Below are 16,080 nucleotides of genomic sequence, written 5' to 3' on the forward strand. Positions count from 1 at the left end.
TGTGGTTTGTAAGCCCATTGGCTTACCTATTTTAGAACTTTGAAAGGGCTCTTGTGTCTTTTCCAAGCCAATGGTAAGTTATAATGTAAAACATTAAATAAGTGTTTGAGATGTACCTCACTTGTCACATTTCTCGTTTTGACTACCCAGTTTGCATCACCACTTTTCCCACAAAGCCCGATGCACAACCCACCTCTCTCATAGGTGGTAGCCCCATTGATAACTCAATAGGCTTCATATCGGTTTGTGACACCTCTAGAATTTCCAATGGGGAGCCCTTGGCACTCTGATCTACCAAGTCGATGTTCTTACCACATGGAACATCTTTGGCTAGCTGGATTGATGACAATACTTTGGTTCCACCCTTCATGTCCCGACTTACCGGCACAACACATTGTTGTTGTCAAATATCCAAGACACAAATACATTAGCAAAATGAGCCAACAGAACATTAATTCGGTCAAGGAAATTCAAGCCAAGTACAAAGTCTAGTTTAATGCCTATCTACAAGATGAGAGTTCTAAGATATTTAAACTCTATACATCCTTATCATTTAATATTTACTATAATTATCCTAGTAACTCTAGTTTTACCAAAGTGTTTCACTAGGCCACCAAGACTTCAAATAGATGGGCTTCTCCATATGTTTCATTAATCGGGTCAATTCAAGTGGATTAAATGAGTCTCATTTGATCAGTTGACCTCCATGAGACGTTCCATGTGCATTTGTCAGGGGTTTTGATCCGCGGCCTGTGACACTAGGAGTTAGATTGTTTGCCCCCTCTACTCAAAAAATGGAAAATGGGCAAACTAGTCCTTGTACATTAGATTAAAGAACAACTTGATCTTTTCTATTAAAATATTCATCTATTTGTACCATTAAAAATTAGCGTGATTGGCGGAGTAATCAACTAATAACATGTGATATGCCATGTGTACCTCATGCTGACGTACATTAACCAATTTTTCCACTAATCAATTTTTAACAAAAAAAAAAATCAATTTATTGTTTGATCTCATTTACAAAATTAATTTTTTTTAGTAAGAAGAAACAACTAAAAAGCGAAATCAAAAAGAAAATTAATTAGAAGAAACAATCAGATCACCCTTATGAATCTCATCATAATTCCCTTTTCTTTAATCCCTTAAAAAAGAATAGCAAAATAACAACAATAACATGGTGTAAGGACCGTTAAATTCCAGACTTCGAAATGCTTTTGCTAACTTATAAATCAATATTGTTTCTTTCTTTTTACAGACTTGGCACAATTGAAAATTGAAGCAGAGAGAATAGATCGGCCATCTCCAATATCGGCTCCCAAGGATTGCACAACAAATGCTGTAGAATCCAAACAACCACCGACCAAACCTTCCACGGAAACCGCTGATTCCAAACCACCGGAGACGACGGAAACCGCTGGTTCCAAACCGCCGGCGACGACAGAAACCGCTGACTCCAAGCAACCGGCGACGAAACCTTCGTCGGAAACCCCGGAATCCAAAAAACCGGCGACGAAACCTTCGACGGAAACCCCGGAATCCAAACCACCGGCGACGAAACCTTCGAAAGAAACCTCGGAATCTAAACAATCAGCGACGAAACCGTCGACGGACACAGCAGAACCGGAGCCAAATTCTGCGAAAACCAGCACTTCGACAGAATCTAAACTTTATAACAATTTTACATCGATTACGCAATGGCGTGGATTCTTCCCGGCTCTGAAAAAAGGTGTTGTAATCCCTACGCATAGTTTGACGCCATTGATACCGAAGTTCACGAGAAGAAAAAGCAAAAGAATCAGAGAAGATACGATTCCGCAATCATCACCGGCTTTGGATACTGAAGCTTTTAATTTTAAATCTTCGTGGAAGAATTTCTCCTTGTCTGAGCTTCAGGAAGCGACTGATAACTACAGCCGTGGTATATTTCTTCTTTCCCTTGCTTCATCATTTATTTATTTTAAGTAATTATAATTTGATTTAATTGTGGGTGATTTTAAAACGAGATTGGTGTTCCAATGGATCAACTATGAATTCCTAGGATTGTCCGATTTAGATAAATAAATTATTAAAATTTTCATAACAAATAAAAAATATTATTGATTCTTTTGATTCTTTCTAATTTAGATCAACTGATTAAATTATCTTCTCAAACTTATATATCAATCTATTCCCACTCCACTTTTGCTTAAATTTCATTTTTCTACTAAGAAATCAGTTATCATACTTTACCAAAAATTAAAACTTGGTTTAATTTTCTCACTAAATTGTTAATTTGGAAAGTAAAGATCAACAATTTATATAAAAATAATTACCAAAATTCAGTAATTAAAATATATATTTATATATAAAACAAATTAATAAAAATCTAAGTAAAAATAATTAACAAAAATTTAGTAATTAAATTCAAATACTAACTAACAACTATATTAACTTTTTAATTTTTATAAAATCGACAAATAAAAAGAAAAGGTATAATTTTCTATTTTCACAAACTAAAGAAATAAAGATTAAAATTGTACTGATTTGAAACTTAGGATCAGTTTAGCATTAAAAAACAAAAAAGCACTTTTGGGTCAAAAAAAAAGTATTTTTAAAAGTGCTTTTGAGATAAATATTTTCTGTACCTAAAATGGTAGCTTCTTTATATATAAAACATATTTTGAATTTGAAACTTAATACAATTGATTGATGTAGAAATCCTTGATAGATAACAACAATGGAGATTCGAGTCTTTACTTATATCTGGAAAAAGAACACATATTTTGAATATTATATTTCGTTCAGTTGGTTTATGTAATTATTTTTAAAGAAGACATTTTTAAGAGATTATTTTTCTTTATAAATTGCTTCCTCTAATATTTATTTTTGTACTTCAAAGAAAACATAAAAAAAAAAGTGTTTTGAATTCAAATTTTTATTTTATAATATTTAATCGAAATTTAATAAAAAATATACTTCGACATTTTCTTATAATATTGTATTTTTGTTGAGAAGAGCATTTGATAGGACAAGGAGGGTATGCAGAAGTTTACAAAGGGAAACTAAAAAGTGGAAAATTTGTGGCCATTAAAAAGCTAACAAGAGGCTCACCCGAAGAGATGACAATGGATTTCTTATCAGAGCTTGGAATTATAGTTCATGTCGATCACCCTAATATTGCTAAAATGATTGGTTATGGCGTTGAAGGAGGGATGCACCTTGTTCTTCAATTGTCTCCTCATGGAAGCTTGGCTTCTATACTTTATGGTTCGTTTCTCCATACCTATTTTTTTGCTTTGATTTTTTCCAAGTTCTTAATGGATCAGATTGGGTTGAGAAAGATCCGAATTTGGTTTTATCTTTGTCGAGTTGAGCCCAAACTTGAACTATGACTTAGAATAACTTCGACTTTAGTTTTTTTCATAAGTTCTTAATAGGGTAAACTATAAAAATAATCACTTTTATTTATCTCATATTACATTTTAGTTTCTTATGTTTGAAATATTACGTTTTAGTCACTTACGTTAGTATTTTGTTATGAAGTGATCATTTTGTTATTAAGCTCCGTTATCTCCTTAATAACAATCGTACGTGACAGTTTAAATGAGTTTTAAATACCAATTTGAATATCTAACTGGGGTGATAATAGGTTTTTAATTTTTATTTTTATGAAAACAGAATACAAAATTATACCCTAAAACCCAATCTTCTCCTTATTAAAAAGAAGCAATAGCCAATTCATGAGATTACTGAAATGTTTTCTTTTGCTTCTTTGACTTCTTCCTAACATGACGGAATATGCCAACCCTGTTTTAAAAATTATAAATAAGCTCTTGACTAAAGAATTTTTTATTAAAAATCAAAGACGGTAGCATCTGGTAACTGGAAGATGAATAAACCCCCAAAATCTTAGTTTTTTTTATAGAGAAATCAAAGGGATGTAACTCACAGAATGATGAGTGCCAAAAAGAGTTAAGCGGAGATGGGGAGGCAGAAAGAGGAGAGGGAGAATAGCTCTGGCCATAGGTGACGTGTGTTTGGCATGTGAGGAAAAGGTGGTTGGGTTGAAGGTAATGGTGCCGGAGGTGATGGTGATGGTGTTGTAAGTGGCATTTTTGGATATGGACTTTCTGTTGAAGAAAGAAAAAATTGAATCTCGAAAGATTTGGGAAAAGAAAGTAAATAGAGTTTCAGAGATAAAACACTAAAGTTTGGATCTTTTGATGTTCTTTTTGTGAAGATAATATAAAAAAGGAAGATATAGCAGGACAGATGGATGCAAAATTAAGGTTTTTAATTTAGGGTTGTCCTTAAATAGTATGTTGTTTTAGAGTAAAACTAATTATTCAGTGAAAGAGACAAACATATACCTGGACCCTCCATTCAATCCATCCTTTGTTTTTCCATATTGAATAAAAATTCTATCCATTGATGAAATACTCAATTTAATTTCTATTATTTTGATTTACAAAGATGGCAATATTTTTTAGTAAAAATGAAAAGGAAACTAAAAGAAAAGGGAGATGAAAGGTTTTTCTTTTTCAATTTAATGTGTAATTAATTTAAAATTTCAATTAATTAAAAATCTATTCTCATCCCAATTGGATTGTCACGTAAGACTACTATTAAGGAGATAACAGAGTGACCATTTCGTAACAAAATATTAATAAAAGTGACTGTTTTTATAGTGTACCCTTCTTAATATGGTTTAATTGGGATATTGGTGCTTGTAATTATGCACATTCAACTTGAAAAGAATCAATTTCGGCTTGAGCTCTTTTATTAAGCTTGTTTACTTGGTAAAAATTGAGCAAAATTCTCATGCTCAATTGTAGGCTTGATTATTTTAAATATATGTTGTACCTTTAATTATTATTGAAAAATCTCAAGTCAAACTCAATTTTAAGCATAAACAATGAAGTCTAAAATTTAGATTAAATTATATTTAAAGTTATTATATTATAAGTAAGTTTACGTTTTAGTCACTTAATTTTAAAAAGTTACGAAACTGTTATTGAACTATTCAAAAGTTTTAATTTAAGTCACTGGGCTATTAAAATTTATGTTGTATAGCCTTCTTTGTTTGCACCGCCTGCACCAATCGAAAGCTTTCATTTCGCTTCTCTTCTACAGTTCAAAATTTTCATGAAATAATTTTGGATGTTACAAATCTGCAAATCAAAAGCCAAACAACTTTCTCCTCCGATCTTCGGCACTAACTGTTAGCTTGATTTAGACCTAAGGTATGTTCTACTCATTGATGGATACTAATCCATACCGATTGTTGAATCGTAACTTGAAACTTACTATCTTGACTTTTTAAAAAAAAATTAATAGGCCAGTAATTTAAATGAAAACTTTCAAACAGTTCAATAGCCATTCTGTATTTTTTTGAAATTGAGTGACCAAAACATAAATTTACTAATAATTTAATGGGTTTGTGAGTAGTTTATCCTAAAACTTAATATGAACATTGAGGTTACTCTTTTCTACGTAGATGAACTCGGAAAACTCTTTATTGTAGATCAAAGGTTGAATTGAAGTGAATGTTGTTAGTATGTATGCATATCCAGGGCCAAAGGAAAAACTAGATTGGCGCACCAGATTCAAGATTGCTGTAGGAACAGCCAAAGGGCTTAGCTATCTACATGAAGGTTGCCAAAGGAGAATTATCCATAAAGATATCAAGGCTGCTAACATTTTGCTTACAGAAGACTTTGATGCTCAGGTACATCTTCTATTCTTAATTCTTCTTCAAAGAGATTGCATCTTGTCCCATCTATTAAAAGAATAGGTAAATTAATCTCTACACGTTAGATCAAATACCAAATTGGTTCTTCTGTTAAAAGTTTATCTATTATTTTTGTTAAAAATTGATCTCTGTATGTTAATATGAGATATACATAAACTGGTCCCTATATGTCAACATGAGGTACACGTGGCACGCCACGTGTTATTGTTTGGTTATTTCATTATTCATGTCAATCTTTAACTGTACGAATAGATAATTTTTTTAACAGAAAAGACCAATTTATTTTTTGATCTATGTATAGAGGCTAATTTACCCATTTTTTGAATAGAGGGACAAAATGCAATTTGACTGCTTCTACAATAACCTCTATAATACTTTTACCATCTTCAAATACATTTTTATCACGATACTTTATTGTTATTAAATATATAATTTAATTAATTTGAACCGGGTGTTTAGTTTGTTCTTTTATTGAATTTGGTTTGATTTCAATTCGGATATTAATTATTTATATTCAGTTTGGTTTAATTTTTAGCTTAAAAGTTAAAATTTATAATTACCAATTTTTATTATTATTTAATTTTATAATATGAAAATAAATATTTTAATTTTGAATTAAAACAATAAAAAAATAAATATTTTATTTATAGATTTTCGATGTAATTTCAGATTTCAGATTTCGGACTTGCAAAATGGTTACCTGATCAATGGACTCATCATACGGTCTCTAAAGTAGAAGGCACATTTGGGTTTGTAATTTAAAACCATTTCATATAATCTTTTCTCTGATCCGAAACCTTTGACATTCATTTTTATTAAGCAGAGGTTTTTGAATAGACTTATTTTCATGACAGTTATCTTCCACCGGAATTTTTCATGTACGGCATAGTGAATGAAAAAACCGACGTCTTTGCTTATGGAGTATTGTTGTTGGAGCTCATCACTGGGCGACAAGCCATCGATAGTTCCCAACAAAGCCTTATTATGTGGGTACGTTTGCTCTTCTCTACAAATAAATATCGGAATTTAAATGACACGCTTTGGGTAGTGTTACTTTTATATCGTAACCGCAAAAGTAATCAACAAATATTCATTATCCAAATTCATATTACTTGAAAATAATTGGAAGTCAATTAGCATAATAATACTCAATATGTTGCATATAATAAATGAATTAAAATATTATAGAAAGTAGAAAATATCTGATCCTCATATATCCCTAAATATTATGTGGGTAGAACTGAAAGTAGTTGTTCATAAACATTTGCAGGCAAAACCTTTGATAAAAGAAAATAAGATAAAAGAATTAGTTGATCCAAGTCTAGGGGATGGCTACGAGCTGGACCAGTTGAACGTAGTTCTCGCAATCTCTTCTATTTGCATACATCAGTCCGCAGTGAACCGACCCGATATGAGTCAGGCATGTTCTTTTATTTTCTTACTCTAAACACCTCGAGCTCATTGTCTTTGAGCTAACCCAACCTGGATTTACGTATTTTTTTTTGGGTCCAAAACCCAATCTAACACTAAAATTTATTTTAAAATAATTATTTTATATGATATATTGTCAGTAGATAGAGAAGATGTTAAATGGTCACATTTATTTTATAAATAAAATTTTTTATTATATTTTATAATATACTTTTGTAAAGTCTAAAATTGGGTTAAAAAAAATGACAGGTTGTGTCGATTCTGAATGGTGATAGAAACAGCTTGGAGGGGCTGAAAGAGGGTGAACACTCGGTACTAAAAAGAACTTACTCAGAGGAGATGGATGATGCTGAAGAATATAATTCAACTAAATATTTGAGTGATATCAACCGTCAGCTTGAGATTCTTCTAGATTGTTCTAAAGATACTCTTTAATTTTTGTTTTCTTTTTTAGATTTTCTGTCTTTTTATATTTTTGAAATTTTGGTTTTTCCTCAAATGAATTTGTTTTAGGATAAATATTAAATTTACTTATAAATTTTGATTCAATGTGTAATGTAATACATGTACTTTAGTTTAGTGCAATTATAGATGAAACTTTGATTTTATTTCAATTATGTAAATAAAATATTGATTTTGATAACTATACAAATAAAAATAAATATTTTCTTTTTACTTTTACATGGATAAATAGATAATAAAATTAAAAAAATCAAATTTTCATCAATATAATTACATAAAATCATATACAATCTATATCAAACTCTTTTTTTTCATAAAAATTATCTATTTTGTAAAACTTGGATTTATAATTAAGGTCTAGAATTTTATAAATTGATTATGCATTATAAAATTTCAAATCAATCAATATTCAAATATCTACTATCATGATTAAAAGTATTTTCTTAAATATATAGTTAATATCATGAGTGAATAACAACTTTACAGATAATCTCTCTTTAGTGCCTTATATTTCACATTGTGGGGATGAGTTGATAGATAAAAAATCTTTAAGTGCCTTGTATTTCACGTTTTGAAAACCTATATGAAGTGTTTCAACTAGCTCTTTTCACTGGGTAGAGACGAAGTGCCCCCATGTGATGCTAGTGAAGCGAGTGAGGGGCCTCCTTGGTGTGTTGGCAAAGGGTCTCCTAGTGTATGGGTGCGAGGCCCCTTTTGGAGTGACGAAAAGGTCCTTTAATGTGTGGGTGAAGAGCTTCTTGGTGTGTAGGTGAGGGCCCCTCTTGGTTTGCTAGCGAAGGCCCTGTTGACCCCTTCATATAGTTTCCAAGGAGTTCTTCACTTAATGTATTTGAGGGAAACATCTTTATTGCCCCCCAAAGTTGGAAGCTCTTATAGATACCAAATATTGCAAAAACTTCAAGAGACCCAAAATGGAGAAAAATAAAAGAACCTGAAGGGATTGAGCCATGAATTCTTACTCGGGAAAGAAACATAACCTTTTGCTTATTTCCCACATATGACGCCAATTGTTATATTAATATTATTATCATAAACATTATGGTTATCAATAGGATCAATTATAACAAGTCACACACTCATATTCCGGAAATACAGAAACAAATAAATTTCGCGGTTGAACTACCGAAATAGAATGGGGCTAAAAAAATCTGAGAACTAAAAGTTTCACTTTTTGTATTGAAAAGCGAGGCTTCGTGATTCTTGTGAATCTAATTCATTGAAATTCCATCCAATAAAACGGAAGAATTATAAATCTCCAAAATAATAGATAAGAATATCGCAAATAAAGCCATTGCGACACCCATCAAAGGAGTTGTTCCCCATCCAGGGGCTACCTTACCATATTCTAAATTCAATGGTTTCAAAAAATCCCCTACAACATTTCATCTTGGACCAGATCTAGAACTACCCTCAACGGTTTATGTAGCCATAAATCTTATTTTGTATTCAGTGAGATCTGTTGACTTAATATTATTATCATAAACATTATGGTGTAATATTTGAGAATTTAACTATATTTTTAAAAGCTCATCAATATCAATCTATAAGATATGTAAAAGCACGAGTTCAAGAAAAAATTATGAAATGACAAAAATATCTCTTATTGCTCATTATATTATTAAATTAACATTAAAAATAATTTTAATATATATTTTTTTGGTGAAAAGATAAAAAAATCCAAAAAAAATTACATTAACATAAAACTAACTTCCCAAATGGGAAGCCTTAAATACTTGTAGTCCTTCTCTCCTTTCTTGTACTAATTTAGTGATTCCATCTGCTTCCTTGTTATCTTCCCTAGGAATATGTTGAATGATCCAATGTTCTATTTTGGATAAAAGTTGGTGAATCCTTTTAACCAATACTGAATCTGAACCATTTGGAACTTGATCTTGAATTGCGTTGATTGCCTCCATGTTATTGGTCTGAATTAGAGCGTTATCATAATTCCATTCTAAAAGAAGCTCTAAACCATCTTTGATGCCCCATAACTCAGCCTCAATAACAGAACAAAATCCTAAATACCTGTTAAAACCAACGATCCACCTTTCACTTTGATCTCGCAATACTCCTCCAGCTGCAGCAAAACCTCTATCCACTTTGACCACACCATATGTCTTTAAGTAGATCCAATTCCCGCAAAGGGAAGAAGGTGAAATTTTAGGTTGCAAATCAACCTTTGTTACCTTATTACTACATGAAACTTACTGTTTGGCCCAACTGTAAGAAACTTTAACAATTTCACTTGCATTCTATGGAATATCTTGAAACGTGAGAAGATTACAAATTTTCTAAGTACGTCACGTAATGAGTCCAAAGAGGCATTACCAATCAACATTTCCTACATATAACTGTTGAGAATTCTGTAAATTTGTCTTTAGCCATTCCAGAAGTCCATCTAAATAAAACCAAGATAGCTTATCTACTAGAATTATGTGTTCCCATATATCTCTAGCTGTCAGACAATCCCTTAAAATGTGTAACACATCTTCAAATTAATGACAAAAAAATATCTTAAAAAATATAATAGTTATACTTGGTCTGCCTTGTAGCACGAGTTAGGGTTTTTCTTATCTACCTTTTCGCATGAAAATCAAATCTTTAGGGTTTTTGGGTTCTGCTGCCGCTTGAAGGGGAGTTGATTACTAGGAGACGAAGGTTCGCCATGGCTAATGTTGATTTGGTGGATACTGAGTTAGCCAGTCTCAATATCATAGACGAATAGGAAGATCTCGTGGTGGTTTTGGAAGAAAATAATGCCGATGAGCAGTTATATGACCTTTGTTTGGTAAGGAGAGTCCTTATGGATAGCGCTGTGAATTTCCCATCCTTAAAAATTACTCTGGCCGATTTATGGCATCCGTAGAGAGGGGTATCAATCACAGAGATGGAGAATAAAAGGATCTTATTTCAATTTTATAGTGAGATTAATTTGAAGCTAGTTCTGGATGGGTTGCCGTGGTTTTTTAACCGACATCTCATTATTTTTCATAGATTAGTAGGGGGTGAAGAACCAAATTCGATTACTCTTTGGCACACGGTCTTTTGGGTCCAGGTTCACAATTTACCAATTGGTGTTATATCAGAGGGAACAACATGCCAGCTTGGGGACTTTGTTGGAAAATTTATGGAGTATGACACATCGTTGGTGACAAGATGGGGTAGTAAATTCATGCAAATTAGGGTTCTAATTGATGTTAATCTACCGCTTAAAAGGAAGAAACGAATTAGCATTGGTCAGAATAAATTCATATATACCTTATTTCAGTATGAAAGATTGCCACTTTTTTACTTTATTTGTGGCCGACTTGGTCATGGAGAGAGTTATTGTGAAGTCAGATTAACACTAGGGAGTCAGCAAGTGAAGTTTGGGTGGGATTTGTCGCTGAGAGCCACGCCAAGAGGGGGAGGTCAAGTCGTGAGCAAATGGCTAAGAGAGGAGCCAAAAACGGATAGATGGAATGATATAGAGATAGATGGGGAAAGAAGGGTAAGAAGATTCAGTGTGGAGGTTACAAATAAAATTGAGTTCCGTGAAGAAGTAGATTCCTTGGGTCGTTTTACACAAAAGATCCGGAATATAAACACAAGGGATCATGTTAGTCCCAGGCATTTGGAGGGAAGGGAGATTGAAGAGGAGTTGGAAGACATACCAGTGGAATTTGTGGATGGAAAAAAGAGGCAAAGGTTTAATTTAGAAAGGAAACCCCTGGTTGATCTTAGGGGTCTATCAGAGGGAGATATAGAGAACAATATATCAGCGGCCACTCAAAAGGTGGCTGACTGGGCGTAATGAAAATTCTAAGTTGGAACGTTTGTGGTTTGAGGCAACCACGAACAGTTTGACGTCTCAAAAACAAATTGAGACATATCCGGCCCTAAATTTTGTTTCTTATGGAAACAAAGGTTACAAGTAAATGGGTGGAATCAATAAGAAGGCAATTTGGTTTTATGAATGGTATCGATGTTGCGGCAATAGGTACGAGAGGATGGTTATCATTATGGTAGAAGGAGGGATTGAATTTAACTTTGAAAAGTTTTTCAAAATCTCATATTGATGTAGAGGTGGAGAATGAAAATGGCATGGTTACATAGAGATTTACAGGATTTTACGGAGCGCCAAAGGAGAATGAAAGAAAATAGTCTTAGGAACTATTAAAATTATTGAAACACGAGAATAGCAAGCCATGGTTGATTACCAGAGATTTTAATGAAATTCTTTTCTCTTTCGAGAAAAAAAGGGGGGAGAATTCGAGAGGAAAGACAGATAGCAGCATTCAGGGAGGTACTTGAATATTGCGAGTTATATGATTTGGGGTTTTCTGGCCAGTGGTATACTTGTGAGAGAGGTCGTCTAGTTGACAACAATATTAGGGAAAGGTTGGATAGAGGAGTAGCAAATACAGAGTGCTGGGATCTTTTTCCAAGGTATAAGGTGAATCGCTTACAACACAGTTTTTCAGATCATTGTTCGGTTGTTGTGGATACACTTGGGGATGGAGGGATGCAAGGAGGGGTAAAACAGTGGCATTTTTGTTTTAATGCAAACTGGATTCTGAACGATGAACTTGAGGAGCAGTTAAAACGGGAATGGAATTTTAATAGTCTGGATGTGCTAGAGAAGCTGAAGAAAGTGGGGTCGAATTTGAGTATTTGGGCAAAAAAGGAGAAAACAGAAAAGATCGACGAACAGAAGTATTAAATGGCAGATTATTGGAACTAGGTGGTAGCAAAATCAGTGATGCAATTTTGGAAGAAATTACAGAGATTAAATTAGAATTGAACTTCGAAGTAGATAAAGAGGAGCTTTTCTGGGAACAAAGGGCAAGAGTGGACTGGCTTCGTATGAGAGACTGGAATACAGCATTTTTTCACAAGAGTGTGACACACCGCAGAAGGAAAAACATGATTAAAGGGCTGGAAAATGAAGCTGGGAACTTGATTACTGATGAGGATGAAATCTCTAATTTGGCTATAGATTACTTCAAATAATTGTTCTCATCTAAACAAGTAAGTAATTGTGAAAGTTTGTTTGAGTCTTTTTTACCTTGCATCACGGATGAACACAACGATATTTTAATGGAGGACTTTAAAGAAGAAGAAGTTGTTAGGGCGATAAAATCCATAGCACCCTTAAGGCATCAGAGCAGGATAGATTTCTGACAGTTTTCTATAAAAAAATACTGGCATATTGTTGGAGAGGGAGTTTCTAAATATTGCTTGGATATTCTTAATGGTCAAAGAAACGTAAAGAAGATAAACAATACGAGCATCGTCCTTATTCCTAAAGAAAAATCACCAAAGTCAATGAACAAGTTTCGTCTCATTAGTCTTTGTAATGTGATTTACAAAATTGTTTCAAAAGTCCTTGTTCATCGTTTTCGATAGGTACTTGATTTATGTATTGAAGATACACAAGGGGCATTTGTACCGGAAAGGCAAATCACAGAAAACATCTTTGTGGCATATGAAGTCTTGCATCTTTTAAAAAAAGAAGAGGAACATCGAAAAAAAGTTTCGCTTTAAAATTGGATATGAGAAAAGCATGTGACAGGATTGAATGGAGTTTTTTAGAAAAAATGATGCGCAGTATGGGCTTTTGTGAGGACTGGATTTTACTTATTATGAGATGTATTATTAGTGTAGCATATACAGTGGTGATCAATGGGAAGAATGAAGAAGAATTCATGCCTCAACGAGGGCTAAGACAAGGTGATCCATTAAGTCCGTATTTGTTTCTCATTTGCGCGGAAGGATTCTCAAGGCTAATTGTGCTTGCAAAAAGGGAATGAAGGCTTTTTAGGATAAATGTGGGAAGAGGAAATGTCTCGGTGTCGCATCTATTTTTTGCAGATGATAGTAGACTGTTTAGAGAGGCTTCAACTGAAGGGGCAAATAGTATGAAACGTGTGATCCAAGACTATGAAAAGGTTTCGGGGCAATTGGTCAATTTTGATAAGTCTCTTATCTATTTCAGCGGCAATGTTGATTTGGTTACACAGGCTCAAGTGGGAAGAATTTTGGGAGTAAGAATTTCTAATAATCCAGAGAAATATTTGGGGTTGCCAACTATGGTGGGTCATAAAAAAAGCACTCTTTTTGTGGCTATTAAAGAGCAATGTGTGAAGTTATTGAGTAATTGGAATATGAGATTATTATCGGCTGGAGGTCAGGAGGTATTTTTAAAATCTATTTTACAGGCAATCCCGGTCTATACAATGCAATGTTTTAAGTTACCAATTTCATTTTGTCTAGAACTCGAGAATTTAATGAGTAAATTTTGGTGGCGGAATTCAAAAACAAATAAAAGTATTCACTGGTGCAAATGGAGAGAACTGTGCATCCCCAAAGCGAAATGAGCGTTAGGTTTTAAAGATCTGTCAAAGTTCAATTTGGCCATGTTAGCGAAGCAGGGGTGGAAAATTAGAATGCAACCCAGTTGTTTGTTTGTGCGTGTAATGAAAGCTAAGTATTTTTCTAAAAAGGATTTTATGAGTGCAGGGTTAGGTTCTTACCCTTCGTATACCTGACGCAGTATTTGGGGAGCCAGACATCTTCTTGTGGAAGGGAAGGGATGGCGAATTGGTAATGGGGAATCAGTCAATATTTGGAATGATAGGTGGCTTCTTGGACCTGACAATGGAAGAATAAAATGTCAAAATATAGATATCAGGTATTCTCAAGTTTCAGATTTAATTAACAAGGAAACTAATACCTAGAAGCAATAAATAATTCACACGTTATTCGGAGAGGAGCAATTGAAGAACATTATCTCAATCCTTTTGGTGAGTAGTAGTCTACAGGATGCACCTGTGTGGTGAGGTGACAATACTCGGATATACATAGCAAAAAGTGGTTACAGATGGCTTATTACAGAAGGGGTACAAAAATAAATAATGAAATCCCTATTACTTTCTTTACAAGACTTTGAAAGCTCAAGATTCTAAGTAAAATACACATTCTTATATGGAGAATTGCTAATGACTATCTACCTACTTTACATAATCTAAAAGTCCCTAATTTGGTTGTCAACACTTTATGCCCGATGTGCCAAACTAAGGAGGAATCGGTGGACCATCTCTTTAGAGTTTGCACCTTCACACAGCAGGTTTTGCGGGGTTTGGGAGTGACAGTTCCAACATGTAACAGAGAGTCCAGTGGGAAAAATTGGTTAGCAATAGAATTTGAAAACAGAGCATAGAAGCATTTAAAATCAGATCTATCGCATATTAGGCAATTTGGTATAATCGCAACAAACTCTATCATGATGGTGTATAAGAGCAAGTAACTGAACTTGTGGGATTTATTAAGGCCTACTATACAGAAACAACTATTATAGGGGAGAGATTAAAGAATACATGTGATGTTAGACACTCAGTTTGGGAACCACCAGACAATGACACCATAAAAATCAATTTTTTCGTTTCCTTTAATCAAATAACAATATGTTCTATCTCAGGAATCATAGCACGAAACAAGGAAGGTCTAATAATGGCAGCTTGTACCTACCCATGGGAAAACATTTCAGATCCAGTAATGGCCAAGGCAAGGGCGTGTTTGTAAGCCATTATTATGGCTGAAGATATGAGGTTCCAAGACATATGCATAAAAGGGGATGTGCTAACCATAATACGTAAATTGAACTTTGCAGAAGAAGATAGATTGTGTATTAGTAACTTGATTAAAGAAATTAATGCGAGAGGTTACAACTTCAGAAGTTCAAGTTTCAAGCACGTACCAAGGAAGGCCAACAAAGCTGCTCATGCGATGGCGAAGGAAGTAGGGCGTTACTAGCATCCTCGATTCTGGATAGAAGAGGTGCCGCATACAGTGAAGATCCTGAAAAATCAAGAGAGGAGAAACGACACTCATTGCGGTTAAATCAAGAGGTAGAGCTCGGGCTCTGTGGTGTTTGTTTGTCCGAAGAACTCGCGATGTTGAAAGAGACTGTGGCCCTTTAAGGGTTGATTTTGGAAGAAATAGGTCTCTTGAATGGATGATACAAGGGTTTTACTTTCAATAAAAAGAAGAAGGGAGAAGAAGGGTTACAAAGGCTATGTCTATTCATTTTACTTTTGTCATTTCAGTTTACCATTAAAGCACTTAGGCACAGTTTTTATTTCAGTTTTACTTTTACATTTTCAAGGCACCATTTTGGTAGCCAGTTATTATTTGACAGCTTTAATTTCCTGCTTCTTAGGACTGTAATTGTTGTTAATGCTTCTTCTATTAATAAATAGTATCAGTTGCTTTCTTCAAAAAAAAATTTATGACAAAAAAACCTCACATGAATTATTGTGACTCAAACACATTTTCATTCTTTCCACATTAGTAATAAGTCATTACTGAAAGGCAAGCCAAATGAAGTATCTAATCCTCTAGAGACCCTGAAATTTCCATAAAAGTTTCCATATCGCCTATTTTGAGTTCCA

At 33.7% G+C, this 16,080-nt stretch overlaps 1 protein-coding gene across 1 annotated transcript; it reads left to right on the forward strand.

The window, feature by feature from the left end:
• Positions 1–1,227: 1,227 nt before the first annotated feature.
• Positions 1,228–7,773, forward strand: LOC105798836 (receptor-like cytosolic serine/threonine-protein kinase RBK2; the record flags this gene model as incomplete). The annotated part of the gene is made up of 7 exons (XM_012629039.2): positions 1,228–1,921; positions 2,998–3,249; positions 5,556–5,710; positions 6,404–6,483; positions 6,589–6,724; positions 7,005–7,154; positions 7,415–7,773. Coding segments are annotated over 7 exons (1,653 nt in total), but the record flags the coding sequence as incomplete, so codon positions are not given.
• Between the last annotated feature and the right edge of the window lie 8,307 nt (positions 7,774–16,080).

The sequence above is a fragment of the Gossypium raimondii genome, chromosome 9 (assembly GCF_025698545.1).
Source record: "Gossypium raimondii isolate GPD5lz chromosome 9, ASM2569854v1, whole genome shotgun sequence".
NCBI lineage: Eukaryota > Viridiplantae > Streptophyta > Magnoliopsida > Malvales > Malvaceae > Gossypium > Gossypium raimondii.